Source organism: Apostichopus japonicus, chromosome 19 (genome assembly GCF_037975245.1).
Source record: "Apostichopus japonicus isolate 1M-3 chromosome 19, ASM3797524v1, whole genome shotgun sequence".
Classification (NCBI taxonomy): domain Eukaryota; kingdom Metazoa; phylum Echinodermata; class Holothuroidea; order Aspidochirotida; family Stichopodidae; genus Apostichopus; species Apostichopus japonicus.
This window is the reverse complement of record NC_092579.1, coordinates 21,408,185-21,429,547: the sequence shown is the minus strand read 5'-3', so window position 1 is coordinate 21,429,547 and position 21,363 is coordinate 21,408,185. Positions and strand designations below refer to the sequence as shown.

The window sequence follows — 21,363 nt, the reverse complement described above, 5'->3', positions numbered from 1 at the left end:
AAGTAGTAGTTAAATGTGTAGTTGCCTCCTTTAATAATATACAAAGGTTAACATATACATAGCATGATCAAGTGAATATCCTGTAGCAATTTGAAGTTAGCTTCCCTTTACATACCAGTGTTATCTATCTCCTTTTCTTAATTGCCTTCTACCTAATTCCCCCCCCCCTCTCTCATATATATCTCTTACATCTCCTATACATCTATTCCCCTCCCCCTATCCACTCAGGCTCCTCCCTTACCTATCCCTCTTTTCAGTTACCTATCTTACCGTTTCTTACTTGTCTCACTCACTGTTATATGTCTGCTGTATCCAGACCAACAAATTATGCATTGTTTCAGGTTGTCAAAACAAAACTTACATAAATATATACAACATATTAACATAAATACGAAAGAGAATATTGCAGCTCAATGTATGGCATCTTTGGTCACTTGGATGAATTTCTGTAATGACAGGAAACCTTTTGTTGCATTTTGTAAGTCATTTCTATCGGGAAAGAAGGTGTGATAAACTTTGCTAAAGTTGCATGTGTGGACTGGGCAGTAGTAACCTACATGTCTATCACAGTCATGGTAGTGATAATAAACAGACGCCACCACAAACCTGATCTTTGGAAGACTTTATTTATCTTTAGTGCTTGATTGTGAGATTTTAACATATTTCTGGACAGATGTCATCAACTGAGAAGTTTGATACATATTTTAATGTATATGTTGATGGTAAGGGATTTACTCTGTTGACATTGTACTCCCTAACACAGTATGGTATGTACCTGTACATAGTAAATTATTAGAGATGTTACCACGACAGACCATCACTGCTAAATGGGATACATTTTGCTTTAATGTTCAAGAAAGTTGTTACTGCTTTATCCTCTTAATGGTTACTACTTATCATTCCAGACAATTGAGCATATTTTATCCACCACCCAGCATAATTATATCTGTTGGGTTGCCTTGGCAACCATAGATCTTACAGTTCTCGTTTTCTCTGACCTTTCACCCGTCATCTATCTTTTTGAGATTTTATAGGGAATACAGTAAATCTGGTAGTAAAGGAAACTAGATTATAAGGCAAGAAATATCAAATAAAATGGTCCAACTGCTGCCTTATTGCTTGTTCCATTTGTTCCCGAGACGTTGCACTGCATCAGAGAGTCTGCTGTTTGCAGTAATTGTGGTCCTGTTGGTAAAATGATGGCCAGCAGATAAATGCCTATATTAACTTTTAAAATTAAAAGGATTTACATTGTAAACAAGAAATGTAAACAATTTTCATGTAAGCTGGGTGCCTGCCCTTTGTTTGATCAATTACAATCTATAATTTACGTGTCATACTCAGTAAATTTTGGTATTGAAATTCACTTCCGATGTCGGCGGTAGCATGATGCAGAAACACAGCAGCTCCACTTGGCAGACTTAGGTTATACGTACCTTTATTAGACATTGCCATTCAGACATCCCCAAAGAGGAACAAGTTTTGACAAGTACAACATTCAGAACTAATCAGTTAAAAGTTTAATAATTGGTATCCCTCTCCCCCCTCTCCCTTCCCCCCCCCCATTTGTAACATTTGCATAACAAGGTGATCACCTATTTTCAAACTGTGTACACCTGTATGTTGTCACTTCAAAGACATCTCCATCCCTTCTATGTAAAAAATGTTATTTTTTCTATTCAACCCTCTTCAGTAGATCTGGCAAATAATTCGAAGCGTAGGAAATTGCTGCACAGACGATGCATAACTTACGGATGTTTTAGTTGAAATATTAAGGCAGCACAGATAGATGAATTGTGAAACTCCAACGTAGAAAGAAGCATTTGTCTCTTCGCTAGAGCAACTGTTATCTCCTATCACTTTAGTTTACAGCCAAATCCCAGACTTTATCACTGTTTCGCCAGAGAGTCCCCCACCCCTCCCCCCCATCAATGAAATTATGTTCAAATGTTACAGAAGCTTTCTTAACTTAGTTCTCCTAGTCACCTGGCCCTCGTTGAAGTGATTGTATGAAAGCCGTGGTGGTGACTAATAGAGGTAAACATACAACCCTGTGTGGCCATAACTTGAATGTTGTGACCAACATTTAAAGGGACACGCTCTGCATAATATATTTCCACAAGATCTTTACAAAAGGAAGCAAAACATATTTCTTGACTATATTCAGGATGTGGTTTGTAGTCCTCTCTCTCTCTCTATCATGCAACAAAATTGCAATTTAAATTGAATTTCTTTATGTTTAATCGATATGTAGCTTTAATGTTGCTAATAGAATGGGGAAAAAAAACTTTGACCAGCTTGTTATTAGATGATTTGATAAATATATTGTAACTATATGATAGAACAAAGACCTCATTAGGATTGTAGTTCTCTTTCTCAAATTATTCAAATTCAATAAGAAATTATGCAGATAGTTGGATCACCTGAAATTCTCCATATTTGCAATTTAGATGGTATTGAGAATAACTTCAATTATGTATGTCTGACAAAATGTTTGTTTGAGAAATGATTGCAATCATAAATTGTTTGTTATTAAGGTTTTTGGTGAGGGAAGGGTGGGGGGGGGGCATGGGATGACAGGATGAATAGTTTGCTCTTAGTTTGACCAATGTTATATGGAATATTTTGGCATACTTAAAGTTTAAATATTTTTCACATCACACGTTGCATCCCTCATGCTTCATATAAACTATAGTCCCCTTTAAGTGGTGATGTTTCTCTCATCAATGTCTCTCAGCATTGCAGCCAATTGCACGGATTTTCATGATTCACTGTGACATGAAGCAATGTCTGTCCATGACGACGAGGAGGGGTTCGTCATTAATATAATCCGGTCATGTCAGGCCGGTCTGAACACAATCGCATCCGACAGTAAAAAAAACATCATCTGCTCATTGACTGAATTGGGTCTAGAGATTTGAACCCAACTGTCAAGTTATAACATTACAGATCAGTCTACGTTAATTCTGCTGATCGTGGTAACATATATGGACGGTGAAAGAACCACAACAAGTTCATGCTGTTAAAAAAAAAAAAAATCATTTCAGAAAGAAAAAAGAAAAATACAATGGCAGAGGGGGGGTGGAATTAGTAGATATGTTCTAACAGCCCATGGGATTGGTGCTCTAGTTTGAGTAAAAATGTAAATTTCAAAAGAGGTGAAGTAAAAGAGGGAGGTGGTACGCTGTAAATTAAAAAGAAAGATTTATGTACACAATTTTTTTCTTACTTTTGATGATAGAATCGTGGTAAATATGAAAAGAATGAGAAATAGAATGATGTAACGTTTCTCAAGCTCAATGTATACAATTTTAAACTGTTGCTATGCTTCATTTGATAGTCTGTAACGACTTTGTTTATTCTTGTCCCGTTGAAACTAGAGAAATTATTCCATGCTGGTCGATAAAGGCAGTTATGTCCCAACATTATATCTAGATTTGTAATTTTGTTATGTTCCTTAAATATTTTAGAGTTCACCTGGTCTCTCAACATACACACACAGTCACACACACACAATGGGAGGTCTTCAGTGACAGATAAGAACTTTCAATAATGTTTATGGTAAGTCAGAAATAATCCCTTAGCTTAAAGTTTAGTCCTTGGGGATTTATGGGGGGGGGGAGGGGCGAGTGCAGTGTACTTTGAACAGTTGTACAGGAAGTAGCTTGCTACCTGCTGTTGATGATATCATCCAACAGTATATATAGTTTTACAATGGGTATCCTATACCAAATATCAAACAGCTGAGAGCTGTTCCTTACCCCCTTGGGAGGCCTCTACAAGCCCCCTTCAAACACAACTCCACCTGCCCAAGTTTTTACCAAGCATTGAACTATAGAATGTGTATGATTTAGAGTTATAGGATGTGATGCGGACAGCAACGCTTGTCACCCACTTTTCCAAACTCCCTGGTGTGTCATTGGAATTACAAAATTCAATATCATACATATTGACACCAAACTTTTTATACTTCCACTAAGGTTGCCAAAAAGTGTAAAAAGAAAAGAAATGAAAGTAGGTGTCTGTATAATGTATATAGTTTGGGATGCTCTTATCTAGAATGTTAATCTCAGTCGTGACTGAAGATGGAAGGTGTTATTGAAAGAGAGTGCACTAAGTAATAGACCCTCGCAAAGTTAACATTGGAATAGGCAAGTGTGCATGAAGATAGGAGCAGGGGGGGGGGATGTGAGGGGCAGTTATTATATTTTTTCAATAGCCTTCAGAAAACTTGAACCCGAGAGCAATCCAATGGATTATAGATTTAATTGGAAGTGAGAGGATGTGAATGTTGACCCTGCAATAGGTCAAAGGGAGGGGGAGGGGGGGCACGTGCTAAAATGCTACCAGCGTTTGTACGCTAGATAGATGGTTATTGCAAATGTCAAGACAGGAGACAGGTTAAGTACTGTCATAGGTAAATTCCCAAACCAGCATTAAGTTTTGTTAATTCCTTGGCGTAAACGAGACCATTCCAGTTCACAATCATCGTTGTAGCGGATTTCTTCACTTGCATTCAGATCTGAAGGACTATGAGAGTGTAATTTGTTCAGGTGGATAGCCATTACAAGCTCCTTGCTCATGCCAGTTCTTGCTTTTTCATTTCCAAGTTTTAAAACAACAGCACCCTTCTGTTATAGGTGAAGGGTCAAGTTTTCCCTTGGTCCCTGTTGCTTTACCCAAGGTCTTGCGTCCTCTCTTTCTGCCTTTTAAAGTTTTAGGGAGAATGTCCAGAGATGACCCTCAGTAGTAGCTATCTCAGTTAATTTTCTTTTCATCCTTTTCTCTTCTTTTCTTTGGTAGCTAAACCCAGAGCCTCCGATATTCAATGTTTAAGGGGGTAACTATATACCTGCGCACTATATCGGATCGGCCCTACAAGTCCCCCCCCTACTAATAGTGACATAACTGACCCTCGGTTGCTAATTAAATTCAATCCCCGGGTTCCTGATGAGGAAGCTACTCTCTCTCTATTCCATTCAATGGCTCTATTTTCTGGGCCTGCTGGGATCTGCCATCTCTCTTTATTCCTCAGGAGTGTGGTACACCTGTCCAAATCGGATCAAAAAAAAGAAAAGAAAAGTGAAAGCCAACTGACTATTAAACATTCAGTCCTCCGAAGGCTGATGATCATCGGATATATCAGTGTGAAAGAACAGAAGGCTGTAGATAGGTTTGTGGACGATGAGGGCTTGTTAGTTTTATCGGCCTCTGCCTTTATCGGATCTCCCAGCTCTGACAGGCGATATCGGTATGACTTTTCAACTTTGGAGTGGTGAATGTGGAACAACACATTCCCATAGTAGAAGTCATCATCACTATGTGGTAAACATTTGTTATGTAGGATATATAGAAATTATGCCATGCATTTTTGTTGTTGAGACTAGTGGTGGTACATTCCTATAAATTATGGATGTGAAGAGTCATTGGTAGCTTATAGGGTATGTAAATTCCTTCTGGTATTTACAACTGATATTAGTTCCTCAAAGATTCATAAAAAAAATATATAAAAGTAGCAGGAAAAATAAACCAAATATTGTGACTACATTTTTTTAAAGTTATTCATATTTTCATATCGCTTGAAGTATTCAAAATGTCATTTTCCCAGAGTGTTTATCCCTGAAAATTATTACGAAGCATTTACAAGGGTTTTTAAACAGATTATGGAGTGGGATGAATTTAATCCAAAGGTGAGCATAAGTGAGAACATTTTTCCATCAATACTCCAATTATCATACGTACATCTTTTTGAATCCTACGTAAATGAATTCCAGCAAGGTGAGAAATAAATAATATTATCGAGAAAAGATATTATTATATCGGAAAACTTTAAATGCACATGTCCCCCTTCCAGTAATTACTTCCGGGTGGAAATTTTTGGCTGAAATCTGTGATAATTTTTCATCAGAATACAGATTATTTTGTCATGCTAGCTAGATTGGAAGAGCTGGATCTTGTTCAATTCATGACAATATATAATAGGAGAGACAAAGGTTCTAGTCTTGTCTGTTCAGCTTTTAAGGTTGCCAATGACCCTATAGTGACTCCTATTAGCATCACAAGAAACGGCAAGGTGTCTGTCTGAATACACAAAACTGCTGAGAAGGGTTCCGTTCCCATCTCGGAAACCTCTCGTTTTAAAATCGCAGCTTTCAATGGTTCCCAGCTGGAGTTCGAAGAAGAAGGTAGTTTCAACTGCCTTTTCTCTCATCACTCCATCCTCGGAAGAAACGCAGTAAATGTGGAGAAAATTCAGCAGACTCCCGGCGTGATCTTTGAAACTGAAGCCAAACCTTTAATGTACGATCACTTAAGGGAATATTAGGAAAGCTTTTAAAAAAGTGATCACAGTTTGATTTTAAAAACTAACTGCCCATATTGGCACAGAAGGTAGTTGCAAACCTTCAGATCAAATTTCTATCTTTCTTGCTCAGCACAAAGATTTGAAAAGAACACTCCCAAGAAATTCAGCATTCTTCGAGAATATTCGAGAATATATTGCTCAAAATGTTCAGTGAAATTCGTAGTTTTTGTGGTTGTAGGAGAGAATAAAGAATATGGACAAAATATCTTTGCCTACAGCAACAGTAAAGAAAATGAAGTGAAAAGTACAAACAAAAAGTGGGGTAAATTAGCAGGATTAATAGATGGGAACAAAGACTTTTTATCTGTTTGATTCTTTTGTGTGAGAGAAATAATGACAAACGTTTGATTAGTTTTACTTCTCAATGTCCTTGTTCACTGCTTCAACACAAACAAATAAACAAAAGAAAGAGAGAAATAAATAAAAAATCAAATCCACCCTGTACTCAGCCCAGCTGTCAAACTTTATCATGTTTCAAATCTTGAATCATTGACAAAAATAGGACCCACAAGATCGATATCAACATGCCGAATTGAAATTAAACAAAACCGAGAAAGTAAATAAAACCCCCGAAAATCAATTAATTTCTTAAACAAATGGTTCCATGTTGTAACCTTGTTAAAAAAGTTATTGATGGAAGGTTCAAATTTCTTAAGAAGTTGGTTACTATTTGTCAAATGATGTCAAATCATCAGAAAGCAATTGGTAACATAATATTCAAAATGACTCAGACTCCTGCAGGGCCTTATAATTTCCTCCCATAAGCGTGCCTGTCTTGTGCTGGCCCCATAGAGGGACCTACTTTTTGGGGTCATCTTTAATACAAAGAACGGTGCGGTCGCTCTCTCTCGGGTTTTCCAAAAGTGAAGGTTTGCTCCGAGAAACATTTGAAAGACTGACAATCCCTCTTTGACTTTTGATCGTATCAAACTTCTATGTTTGCCTCATGTGTCAGAAAATTAAAGGAGTTTTGATTCTTGAGAGCGAGATAGATGTAAAAAATGAAAGGGCTCTGGTCGCATAAAGAATGCAGTCACTATAAAGAGATTTAATATTAATAGCTTAAAAGAAATGTTGTAAATTTTTTGTGTGGTTTTAGCAGAGCCAAAGGGTGCTCAATTGTTGCTAATATCAATTTACTTTGGCAAAAGATTGGTTATTCACAGATAATTTTTGAATTTGCCAAGTTCTTCCCACTCCTACCTCTTCCCTCCCCCTTCCTCCTCCCCCTTCTCTCTCATCACTTTATTGCCTTTGTCATAGGTGAAAATTGTCTTCAGCCTGAGTTTGATATCTTTTAAGGTTGGCAGAAGGATTGTTAACATATTACACCAAATTTAATATAGAGACCTTTAATGTCACATAACTTACTGTATTTCCTAAGTAAAGCTAAGAACATTGACCGTACCATTCTATAGAAGAATGGTTTAAACTCAGTAGACTTCCATTTGGTGATCTTTCTTAGAATATTCTACAAGAATAATATGATTGTGGTATTCAAGTGAACGACTCATTGGTGGAGTCATATCTTTACAGATCAGTTTGACATGCACTCTGTAAGCTCCTTGCCCTTTTTCCTCTGTCCCACCCCCACCCCCCCCTCCCCTCAATCTCTAACCCATTGTTTCTTCCCCTTCATTCCTCCCTCCCTCACGCCCTAACTACCTCTCAACTGAAAGGAAAAAAAAGATGCTTTAGGTGAGAAGTCACGATCAACAAAATGGTACCACATGGATGACAAAACGTTTGAGATCAGGATCATTACCAGTGCTGGGACATGTCTACCCTTGACTTCTCAAGCCTGGTTAATACACATCACATTCTCACAGTATTACTCTATATCGCTGCTGAGATAATTGCATGGACTCTGACAGCATTCATGTCATTTGAACAAAAGAACCACTGCAGGGGTTCCCTGTTGAATATTGCATTACAACAATTACCTCACCTCTATTTTTAAATTTCTTTTTTTTTATTACTGCACATGTGTTACATGTGCTATTACCAGTTACCTTAGATTCCTTCATGTACACCCCTACTTCCTTCTCCCATCAAAACCATATTGACCCCATGTCACATTTTGATTGTCAAGTTCCCTTACCTCCTCGCATTCATCCCCCCCCCCATCAAAATAAAATCTACCATGTTTCCTTTTCGTTTGTTAGATGACATATTTAGTTCGTCTTAAAGGGACACTTGTTAAAATAATTCAGATCTGTGCTGTTCAATTCTCATCTATTAAAGGTAGCCGTGAGTACACATTTATCTCGGTGAGGTATCGGTCCCTACAGTTAAACGATAGCAGGACAACTGTTCCATCTTCTATCTATTCAGAGCTCAGCAACCCTCAATGTTCTACTGTTGGAATGGGTTCATTTAAGAACCTCGCACAGTTAAATCATAACTTTAAAGCTTTGGTTTTGTAAAGAGTGATAAACAAAGCTCACCCATTCACACAACCTACCATGTACGTAGATAATTTGAAGTGAGTCGGTACTTCTTAGTTTAGAATAACTTCCCTGTATTTAGTATTTTGAACAGCGAGTACAGGAACTAGTGGAAAGTACACTCTTGAAACTGTCCTGGTACTCATACCGAGGGGAATACTACTTGTACTCTTGCTCAAACTACAAGTCTGATATTAACACAGCTTGCATCTAAAACAGCTGCCCTTTAAAGCAATCAGGTTGGTGAATAAAAAAGGTCTTAGGTTGGCTCATGTTGCAAACATCTGGTTGTTAAAACTGAGTGCCAAAGAAACTTCAGACTTTCATTCAATCTTTTTTCTTTTGCTTTTAATCCCACCTCCCGCCCCTTTCTCTCTCTCTCTCTGTCCCAATTTCTCCTCTAAATCAAACTGAGTTTGTAGTCCGAGATGGTAAATGTGGATAATATTACCATCAGGACTGTCTTTTACCCAAGTTTACTGCCTTCCTGGTCGAAAAACTGTCTCTTTCCCAAAATTTTATGATTATTCACAACTCTGGCATTTTGATTAACGTCAGACCCGGTTCCTCCCGTAGACCAGGTGAAGTTACACTATAGTTAAAGTAAAGGAGGGCTTTATCCTCCCCAAAAGACACTTATAGTTGTCAAAAGCTATTTGTTGGTTTAACTAAAGGCAACTTGAAAAGAGATCTGTTTCTTGGAGACAAATGCCAGAACAGAAATATTAATGATTCGGTGATTTGGTAACGCTGTTGGTAAGAGGACCAACAAGAAGTCCCTTTAAGAGGACACAATCTTTTTTTTATTTTTTATATTTTATGAAGTTTTGAGAAGATATAACTTTTGTGATTAACCAGGGGAGTGGAAAATTAGTAACAGACTGAACTAAGTTCCTTGAGATGGTCAGATGGCTGGGATTGGTTATTCAAAGTGACCTAGTTTTGTTGTTTTCTTTCTTCATTATGAAAAGGTATTGTGCATCTGGAAAAATAAATAGTTTTGCAGTGGAAATTTGGGGAAAATAACAAAATGGTTTTGAATGATTTAAATCAATTTCATTTCCAATGTTGCAATTGAAAATCTGTCTTTTGTTCTGATGGCAGCTGGCATTTATTACTTTTACGAGTATTGTTTTATGGGGAGAGGGGAGATGAGGGGGAGGGGTGTAGGGAAAGGTGAGAGTCGGAAGTAGCTAATAGAGTTTAGATTATATGTAAAATGAAAGGTGATTGATAGTCAACTAATTGCATAATGTGAGTATTGTAGTACATCTAATAAATATCATTGAACTGATTTTTGGTGAGATTGGGTGGGGGAGGGGGGTGGAATGAGGGATGGACTAGAATGAACAACAATGACAAGTACAATAGCAAATGCTAATAATGATGGTGAACTTTTTCTGCCTCAAATCTCATACGCAAATTTAAAACTAAATATGCCGCAGGCCACATATATGCTATGAAAGTGTGTAGGTAGGACTAGTTTAAGTGTTCATGTTTCTTTCTAAGGACGGCCTAGCTTTCTCTCGTTTTGAATCAATCCCCCAAAAAATTCCCCAGTTGAAGTGTATGCCTTATAGTCCAACCACAAAATGACCTTTCACCTATTCTAATTCCAAACAATAACTCCAGTCATTAACAACAGTGACATCAAACATAATTAGATTTGGTAAGAGAGGGGGAACCGTCCTTACGAAAGAAAACAGCACTTCCAAAAGATCACAAAAACTGGCACACTTCATAATCTTGACTATTGTTTTACGATTTGCCATCGATAGATAAAAAGTGGAGAGTAACGATATAGCCAATAATAAAATGACCCCATTGAACAGTGTATCGCTGTAACTAAGAGAGGATATTAAAATCAAATGAAGCCGACCGGTTTTGTTTCGGCCTCCTGGTGTTGCTGGTGACAGGGCTGTTATGTCCCAAGATAATGTCAAACATATCAGGCTGCCGTGAACTGGACTGAACTGATAAACACTTCAGACAAGTCGAGTCCCCCGCGAATGAAATAACCCGCTAATACAATAAAAAGCTGTACAAAAGGGAACCGTGAAAGTGACACCTAAAAGCTGGAAACAACCCCACCACCAATTTTAGGGAAGATGTAGCCTACACCTGACCTTGATATAAATGTTAGAACTCCTGAAACAAACCAATTTTGATAAAACAACTGGAGGTGGGGGTAGGGTAGGGTATTGAAATAGGAATAACCAAATTGATCCAAAATAATCGAACCTTCCATGTGCGTGTGGGGTGAACAAATGTCACCCCCAAAAAAACCACAGCGCATCTTCTATTAAACAAGTGAGTTGACAGCAAATTAACTCCAGACATGAGTAACAAATTATGGGCAGGTACAACCCACCCCCACTGGGAAGTCTAGTGGTCAGTACAAAGTCAAATAGCAGCTTAAACAAAGCATGAAATAACTGCAGTCAATCTTATTGTTCACCACACCTGAAGAAAAATAAAAGAATAACTGGTGAAGTCTAAAGGCAATACATATCATTTTTTTTGGACAGGGAGAGTGTTTGCAATGGGTGATAAAACTCTTCTCTTGGGAACATCACCCTAGATTCTCTTACAGGTAACAGATTTACATCTTGTATGACATGACACAAGGTCTCCGATAACTACGATTTGTGATCCACTTTATACTGTCAGCTAAATTTCAAAAAAGTAAATTATTTATTCATTCAGCCTCCACCCCCCCCCAAAAAAAACAACATATATAAACAAAATAATGTCCTGACAGAGAGCCAAAATTCCACCACTGGAAAATTGGATGACCCATGAATTGTCACCAGCCGTTCATTTGTTTTCTGTTGTTTAATAAAGCAGATGTTTTTTTCAACTTTACAACAACTGCCCCTTGTTTATAGTTTATAACTACTGCAGTGTTCTCAACAAGCTCTATGAGTTGTTTTTTTCTTTTTCAAAAAGGTGCAGCAAGCTGGCACTTAACCCCTACTTCAGGACTGAATCTTACTTGCAAGGATTTGAAACATTTTGTTGTGATGCAATCTCTCAAAGATGTGTCACAATTAGGTTTGATTTTTTAAGTGTGAAGTAACCAATGATGTACGGTATAAATTTATGATGATGCACCTCACAGTTTTGGCGAACCATTGTGCTCCCCTACTCGAACGATGAAAAGGATAAAAACATGTCATTATTTGGGTTTGGGATAACAGCCCTTGGGACCAGGGTCAATTTTGGAAAATACGGAATTTTCAGAAAATATATGAAAAGAAAGAATACAGAAAGGGGCCCTGTGACATTGCCCAAGGGGCACAACTCTCCATGCCACTGACCCCTCCTTCTCCTTTGTTTCTCCTTGACCGGGGGTCAGAAACAGGCAAAACTGTTTTCTTCTCTTTCCTATCTCACTTTCTTTTGCAAGAAGAAATCTGAATCAAATCAAAATCTGAAGGGGCTAGAAAATGTTGTTGTTGAATTAAAAATCTGGATAAATTTTTTTTCATATCATCATAATAATGTTGTGTATTAAAATGTAATGTGCTTGTTTGGAAAATTTGTATTAGTATGTCAATCAAGTAAATGCACATAATTGAAGTGATAATGATGCCTTAAATTTCCTTTGTTTTAAAAGTAGTCACACTGTATTGTACCAAACCTAGATCTTTGGTAACAAGTCAGAACTTGCATATTTTGCTTTTTATCTTCTCTTCAATGTTTGGTTACTATAGATCATCTCTGATTTCAATGATGCTGGTATAACGCTTCAGGGTTGGTTATTCTACCGTAAAAGATTGTATGGCTGTTACAGTGTTACTGTAAACTTTACAGAATTGACTTAAGGAATTGTATGTGTCAGACATACTGATCATCGGGTCTAATTGTGACCAGAGAGTCTTGCATACACCACAGCTGTCTCTGAATTGGTACCCAGGTTCTCCCAATGCCTGCTAACAATGAGATAGGGGGGAAGTGTGGTGAATGATTATGTAATGTTTTGCCTTGCACCATATACAATATAGTGTATACACAAGGTACTCACTGATTGGTATATGATGATGTGCTTGAATAGGCACGTAACATGCGTATTGTGTGAATGGTTTATATAGCGTATTGCAGTTGATTAAACATGCAACTTGTAAACAGGAAAGAGGTGGTTTATTATGCCTTCATAGCCAGTGTTGTAAACACATGGAGGTAAAAACAGAACACAACCACATTTATGCCCGTCAATTTTGACAAATTCTTGACATATTTGGTTGAATGATTTTCTGATAATTGGTTGAGTCTGAGTGTATAAGAAAAAGAAGAATAACCCGGGTCTGTATATTTTCCGATGATTTCTGTCGAATTACTAATTTGACATGAAAAACTGAATTTTCAAAGTTTAAGATTGTCATAAATTATCTATAAATCCATTAATAGAAGGAAGGATGGGGGGGGGGGGAGGGCGTGAATGGGGTGTGGTACCACATCACTCATTGAGAATGGCACTTTCTAAAGTGACCATTTGCACGCACACGGCAGGAACCGTTTTGAACCTTATTGCAAGTCGTACCCGGCAGGTATCATTAATTTTCATTTTTTCGTTTCTTTCCAGCATTGGCACTGAGACTGAAGTTAAGAAGACCTCGTAATGAACTGGTCGACCAAGGAATCATACCATCAAGTGAGTCCTTTAGACTTCTTTCATTTTCTCTACGTGATGAGTGTGATCATGCGTTCCGTTATGACCGAAGACTAACCTGTACCGATCCTATCGACACAGAGCCGCATCCCTCTCCTCCTTTAGTAGTTACAGGTCGCCCTCAGTAATTCTATCACAGTATTATAAAGTATTATTCTGTTCTCTAAAGTTGTGTTTCATTCTGCGAAGAATGAGTGCTTCTAGCAATATTATCCAAAACTTATATATCACATGACACCCCCCCCTTCAGCGTTTATGATGCTGCTACTTTTGTCTATGAATTCAAAGCTTGTTGAAAGTTAGTGAGTTGCTTGATCTATCGATTGATTTATTGGTTTGTAATATTTGGTTGATTCATGTATTGAAGTAACAGAATATTTTAAGAAATCTAAAGACCATAACTTTTACAAAAGAAGAAAGAAAAAGAATTCAAAATTAATAAACATAAAAATTATGGTAGAGAATCGTAAACCAATGCTGTCCGACAAAAGAACCAAGAAAATAAGAATATCATCACACCTGATGACATACAAAAAGACAAAAACTTTGATCTTGCAACTACAGGGTTAAATGTTTTTTCACATTGGTGAGTCGCCTTATTACATACACCACATTACAGTGAGTAGCCCTGTACTTTGAGTATCACGGTAGTCAGCAATCAGCTGTGAAGGTTATAAAGACGTGGTGACGTACAAGTCATCATGTATTAACCATCCTCCTCGTAATCATCATCAGCATCCTCTGTCTCTGATCTTCCTCTAGCAATTAACCGGCTCTGTTGATATGGTAACTAAGCTAAAACCATGTTTTATGTTGTTTGTCAAAATTGATCATGTACGACTGCCCGTACCCCCCCATGCAACGTCTCCAAGCAACATAGCACGGTTTGGCGAGGACGGGCATCGAATTTCCACCGACCTTTACCGTGGCGACTGTGACCCGTATTGACGTCACACGGACATACCAGACATAATTCGTAGCGGTGCCATCTGGTTTAAGACACACACACATACACAACCACGCACACACAGCAGTCAGCAGCTCATCTTGAGTGAGGGGAATCACAGATGATGAGAAACCTTAAAGAAGAGCAGCATCTTTCCGGCTGCTTCCTCCCGGAGGAATACTACGTCATTCACCTTGTGGTTTTAGTAAAGGGAAACCGAGAGCCTGTTGAACGTAATTCATTAACGGGGGTGAGAAGATGATATCATAAGCTTATTTTAAACTAATCAGAGGGCTTGAATGAAATCCAAAGGGAGGATGTGAATGAAGTGATCGGCCAAAGTGTTCGTAGCAGAGATAAGGACGCCGTTAATTTCCCCCCGCGATGTTGACAACGTATTGTCTATCGGGTAGTTACTATGGTAGAGGGGGGAAAAAATCATCCCTGACTGAAGAGGCGAGCTCATACAGTACATTGAATGCCGCTTGCCATATTCAACTCAATATGTACGGGTCATGTACTTATTTACCATTGGGGGATTGAGTAGTAATATCGAAAGTATTAGTTTGGTTATCATCATTCCTGATATTCTTTTGATGACAACATCATAATTTTGTGCATTTTGCATAATGTCTGATAAAATGTACCACCTCACATATATTGTTGTCCTAACTCTAGGAAACCCTTATTTTGCTGTAACTCCTTGGAATTGAAACACTGATCTATGACGTCATTATGGAAAAATTCTTTATTTCCTCAATACTAATCTCTTCATTGAATGTACACCAAAATTACGTAACCCAGTTACAGCTGCAAAGTCAAATATCTATTATCACTATAAATGTAAATTTTTGAGGTATGAACGTAATGTTCATTAAATGTAACCGTTTGTTTCAGATAATTAACTATTCAATTAATTAATCAGACAAACAATCAATCATTCAATCAATTTATCACTTTATGTAATATGTGCAGTTGTTCCATTAAAATCTAATACATTATCACAAGCCAGTGGCTTTTGTCATTCGTATGGGAGTGCAAGCCTAACTATTATTATTATTTTTTTTAAATCCATCCAACTTCAAGAAAACAACCATACATACCAAAAATATAAATTACCTTTGATCTTGTTGACATGAATTTCAGGTTCTCTAGCAGTGAGTCAGTGACTCAATTTCTATATTTTGGTAAATATTTCTGTTGTAATCTTAGAGAATAGCTCAATTTTGTGAACCTACCATATATAATCTCATTGTTTATTTTTTTCTTCAGCTGCTTTTAAGTCCAGCCCAGCATTCCATGAGCAATTACAAAGGCTTGAGAGAGCAAAGGTGAGTATTTATGAGGAAAGAAAGGAATATTGACAAATTACATATTTCTAAATTTGCTGAAAGCTTCCCCATATCTCCCTTTCAGTCAAATTGGCCCTTTGAGTAGAAATGGTATTAATCGTCGTCTTCCTTCCCTTACACCCACCCACCCTCTTCTCTGCCTCCCCCCACCCCTCTTCCAAATAAACCCCAGTAAAATAAATAGTAAATAAGGAGGATGGTACAATTGCATGGAGTTTGAAAAGTGATTCAGTTGTAAAATATAGACTAGAGTATTTATAGGATAAGTATTTCTAATTCATTAAGCAGACATTTCAATTTTATATACTTAATTCTTCCAGGTAAGAGACATACATACATACACTAAAGAGAATCTACAATGATGGTAAAACTTTAGAATTAGGTGACCATCCCTTAATTATATCCCCAACAGAGTTGGTCGGCAATACCGATTCTTTAAAAACACTCAAATATTGTATTACTCTCTAATGTCACGTTCCTCAACCGTTCATCAGTCGTATTCCAAGTTTATCAGAATGACATCGCTAATCAAGTCGACTATCTTCCACAAAACTCCCCCGATCAACCTTCTTTGACGGCATTTCTTCCGTTCGCAAAATACTTGTCTGTCATTCGTCGTTCCTTTACGGGAGTTGTCACATCAGGGGGAAAAAAACAGAAAAGTTAATGAATTCCTCTACCCAGGTTGTCTTTTACATAATTCTTGATGTGTGATTCTGCCTTTTCATATTGGGCTTTATCAGTTGTTGTATCGCCTACAGGGGGTGTATTTGCCGTGCTGGCTGAACAATACCGGCAGCAGAAACCCCATAATCTCATCAGTTCTAACTGCTAGGGGTCCCATGGATTTACTCTTGCGGTATAGTCAGAGGAGAAAGTTTTTATCACTATCCTGTGGATGATGATGTTATCTTGTTGATGGCAAAGATGGGGCTGTTTATCAAACCTTTAGTTTTATTGACCAGGGGCTTTGTCAATAAACAGATACATGAACCTGCGGTCAGCCTGAGGTTTTTCTTCTTTTTTTGTTTTCCATTGGTAGGAAAGCCTGTTGGCTGCTATTTCCTTTTAGTGTGGTGATTGTGGGGAAGCATGCGTGCGTGTGTGGACTTAGTTGTCATGACAACCGTGATAATCCTTGAAACTCACAAAAAAGGAAACCTTGTATGTTTATCCCTTTGATAAGAAGAAGATAAGTTCGCTGGGATTACCTGGAAAAACTTGAGAAAAATAGGAGTTTGTTTTGAATTACAATAATGGGATCATAACCACTAATTGTTTGCCTTTTAGTGGTTGTTAGTCTGTTTCCATGAGATAAAGTGCCTTAGGGGGTGAAAATTAGTATCATTTTATAAACATTTATATATCTCTTCAAAACATTGTAATTAAGGATTAAATGGATTGAAATTGTTTTTTTGTTTTTTGCCAAAGTGTGACTGACATGTAGGGATGGTATTAAGGGACCTTACCATCAATTAAATTGCTAAAAAGCTCTAAACAATGTCATCAGGCGTAAATATGTGCATTATTCAGAAACTGACAGGTGCGTGGGTGAGGGGGAGGGAAGGGGGAGTTAGGGGAGGGGAATTAGGGGAGGGTGTTTGACTCTTTGTTGATAGGAAAGTAAACATCTATGTTAGCAATTTCAGTAACAGCTAAACAAAGACAGTTGTGACTTTTCTTTATAAACATTTACATCATGTGAGCTATGAAAAGCATCTTTAGTGTAGGATTGTGTAGAAATAAATAAAAAACATTCTTGCTCCTTCTTGGAAGGAAGTTGCTTTTTAAAGAGTTTAACTCTATTGTAGTGTGGTTAATCTCAAAACATTTTTTCTAGGCTAAATATACAGTGGATTAGTGTCACATATGCAATTAGAATATAGGCTAGAAATACTGTATCTGTCCATTTTAGGTATTTTGGTAAATTTATTTCTCAGTTATTTTCAAATGCCTGAAGGTCTAAAAACTGATTTTGTGCATAATAACCTGTGTTGGTATTTATAAAAAAAAAAATCCATTTAACCTGAGTTTATGTATCGTTGCTCAAATCGGAGATGAACGGACACTACTCGGAAAGACTAAAATGTCTTCACTTTTAGACTTGAAATTCCTTACATGTTGTTGCTCTCCTTGCTAAGGACATTCATTAGAACAAATTTAACTGTGATGTCCAAAGTTGTTAGTGGAAACAGATATTTTTGAATTTGGTGTGGAAAATCTCCATTATTAAAAAAAATGCATCGCATTAATTTCCCTCATGCAGTTGGTAATAGGTTTAATCTCCCACTGGGGAAATCAGTAGTCAGAGATTGGTTGTTTACTCCTGTTAGATGGACCAGTCAGTGGGATTGGTTAGTCACGCCCCCCTGCTTCATTTAACAGATAAGGTTGAATAAAGCATAAACCTGCTGTTAAGGCCAGCAGAGTTAACTGTTTGCTTAGCTGGAAGCCGAACCTGTTCTTCGACTGTTTCTCTATGTCCAGGGAGGATGTTGTGGTTTCTGCTCTCCTGTGTGGGCCTCCTCCTCCTCTAAGTGATGCCCCAAGGCATTTGATAACCGCCTGTGCCCATCTCGTCCAATTACCGTTGCTGTTCTTGGGGTAGGGGTCTGATAAATGTACCATTGCTCAGCATTGCGTCTGAGGAGTGCCCTGTATCCTTCTTGTTTTGATTCAATCGTAAGTTTATCTGATCAACCAATGAGAAAGATGCATCAGAAATCAAATAACCAATCAAGCTCCAAATAAGTAATGAAGATACAGTATTACTTAGAGTAAAATAAAGACTATCACAAAAAGTTGACCGATTTGTTTGAAGATATGTAGAAGCCGATAAGATAGTTTATGAGCTTTCAGTGCGTCATTCTCAAGTGCGTACCGCATATGGCAATTCCTGCACTGAAGGAGGACTGGGTTGGAACGATGAGGGAACGAGTAAAGCACAGAAATTGTCTAGTAATAATCACAGCTTTGTGAACTAGTGTAGTATATAATAACTGCAGTGTCAGAAGTAACAGAAAGTAAGTTACCATGGAGTTGTATGTACTGACAGCTTGTCAGAAATACAAAGTTCATCCATGTCAGAGTATTTGAGTACATAGGACTAAACTGTAGGGTTATACTGTGATATTTTAACACTTGTGAAGATGTATGACCCTAACTGAAGTATCTCCAGCAGTCAGATTTGTAGTCACTGTGTCCTTTCCTTTTTCTGATTCTGTACTGACCCTCAACTCACTAAATAAATTCAGAGGGGGGGATGATGGGGGGTGTATGTAGACTAAAACTTGATGGTAGCAAATCAGGCAGTCATGATGAAAGCAATTAACATTTTTAACATTCACTCAGTATACTAGTATAAACCTCCTGTTTCAATTTTGCAGGAATGCCCTTAACAAAATCTGCTTTTAGTCGGTAGTAAACCAGATTACTGTGATATCAAAACCAAAATTGCTTGAGTGCTTAATTCTGAGTGCCTTCAAATTCAGTTCATAGTCCAAATATGCAGTTATTTCTTTGAGCTAGTTTTTGGCAGTTTATTTTAGCCCCATTTCAGTGGACAAGGGGGTGTACCTTTCAAGACAGAAGATGATAGTTTTGTCTGTCACCATGCCTGTGGGCAGTAGATTTAGTTATTAGCTACCAGTCTCCCATCTCCAATCCAAACAACCAGAATTTTTTTTTTTTTTTTTTTTTTAAATTAAGAGTCCTTTGGGCGGCCTGCATACTTCAAACCTCGACACGTTTCTGGTTTCAGGATATCGTTGGTCTTCTCCCTCTTTTTTTTGCCTGTTGCTATTTTGTCAACAGCAAGTGAATTTTAATCAATCCAAACATGAACTCCTCCAGCACCGAAAGAAAGAGAGAGACAGGGGGTGGGGGGGGGGAGAGAAACAAAGATAAAGGGATCCCTAAGTCTGACAAGAACTTGTGTGACATCTCTATTTTTGTATTATTTGCCAGGATGGTTTTGATATGGGTGGACGGTCGATGTTTGCATGAGTCTGTAGTGATGACATAGTTTGCATTCATGTGCGAGTAGATCAGCTGCTCTTGTCACATTAATGTTACATGATTCATTCAGGAAATCAGATACAATCTATAAACTATCAGACGATCGTCAGAAAACCGTTGCACAACTCTCCCTCCCTCCATCCTCCTCATCCTCCTACTCGTCTTCGTCATCCTCCAGTAGAGTCTCTCCTCTCATCTTCGTCAGGGAGGGGTAGGACATACGGAAAGGTTACAACAATAACTCAAGGTATATGGGTTATGTGTCTCAGAAATGTTAATATTAAAGAGTGGTAGCTTTTTTTGTAGTTGAATGAAACGTACCAAAATTCCTTGAAGATTCAAAATAGTTTGACAGTCCTGAGTATTGGATTATCATTTCAAATAGACCAAGAAAAAAACTTTATTTTTTACATACGATTTTGACTGAAAAGTGTCTGGGCAGTGAAGTATTGAGCTTTGAATGAATTCATTATATCCACTGAAAAGATCAAAGAGAGTGTGTTTATTGTTTCAATCACATCGTAACCATTCTTAAAAGAGAGAGAAAAAACTGTCAGCAGCTTAATTTTCACTTCCATCGAGCTGTAAAGTCTGTTTAAAAACCCCAGTTATTGTTACTTCTAATTTTCTTCTCGGGATTGGCTTAAAATGTGGCATACTTTTACACATAAGAGGAGAATATATCTCCATTTCACCCTCTCCCATTCCAATGACTGGCTGAGCATCTCGTTAATGACATCACCGTTCAATGAGCTAGCAATAACACTGTACACTGAAGGCCATTTTTGTAGCAAATTCTGGTGCAATCGTAGACAGCTGCTTGACAGAAATCCTGATAGATCTCTTCAGAGCTTTCTCATTCTATATTTACATTCCCACGAGCAGAGATATAAAACTAACGGAATGGAATGGGCGACTTGCGTGTAGCTTTGGTGTGTCATAGTCTGGATGTACAAGAACAAACCTTAGTCGCAACATCTCAAAATGGAATTATCCAAAGATTTCGAAATGCTACCCTAAGTAGCAAAATTTACTTTACCTTCTGTATGGGGTAAGGAAACATGAAAGTGGTAAATTTCATAACAACTGGCTTCGCAGGTAAATGGAGGTTACAGATAATGACACCCGAAGACAAAAAGGAAAAATTTGTTAACAGATAGATCATTAATGACCCACGAAACTGAACATAGTTTGAGCTGCTCATGTCTTGCAAAATCAGTCATTGTGAATTGAAAATCATTTGAAATGTTAGCTCAGCTTTAGGTAATCTTCGGACCATTTGCAGTGATTTTGCAATGATGGGGGAGGGGGAGGGAGGGGATGTCGAAAATATCAATTTCAGAAGTGGCAAAACGTAGTCTAGGTCTCGCTCTTCTGTTCTTGACTCCAGGGAAAAGCTATTCAAGACTTGTTTCGATTTGGGAAACCCAGAAGCAACGCCCCCCTTTAAGCCTTGGTTCAATTTTGCCATAACCCCTCTGGGGTCCCCTCACATCACTAAGCTATCAAAATAATCTCACCTCCAATAAAATACCCACAAAGAAGACAGCCTCTGACATTCAGTG

The 21,363-nt window shown here is 37.8% G+C and overlaps 1 protein-coding gene across 4 annotated transcripts in view; it reads left to right on the top strand.

Moving 5' to 3' along the window:
• LOC139959384 (uncharacterized) overlaps window positions 1–21,363 on the top strand; it is a 102,558-nt gene that overhangs the window by 66,280 nt on the left and 14,915 nt on the right. For all 4 annotated transcript variants that reach the window (XM_071956946.1, XM_071956947.1, XM_071956948.1 and 1 more), the window contains 2 exons: window positions 13,397–13,465; window positions 15,702–15,760. In XM_071956946.1, coding sequence (XP_071813047.1) covers window positions 13,397–13,465; window positions 15,702–15,760 — 128 coding nt within the window. The remainder of the gene's footprint in view (window positions 1–13,396; window positions 13,466–15,701; window positions 15,761–21,363) is intronic.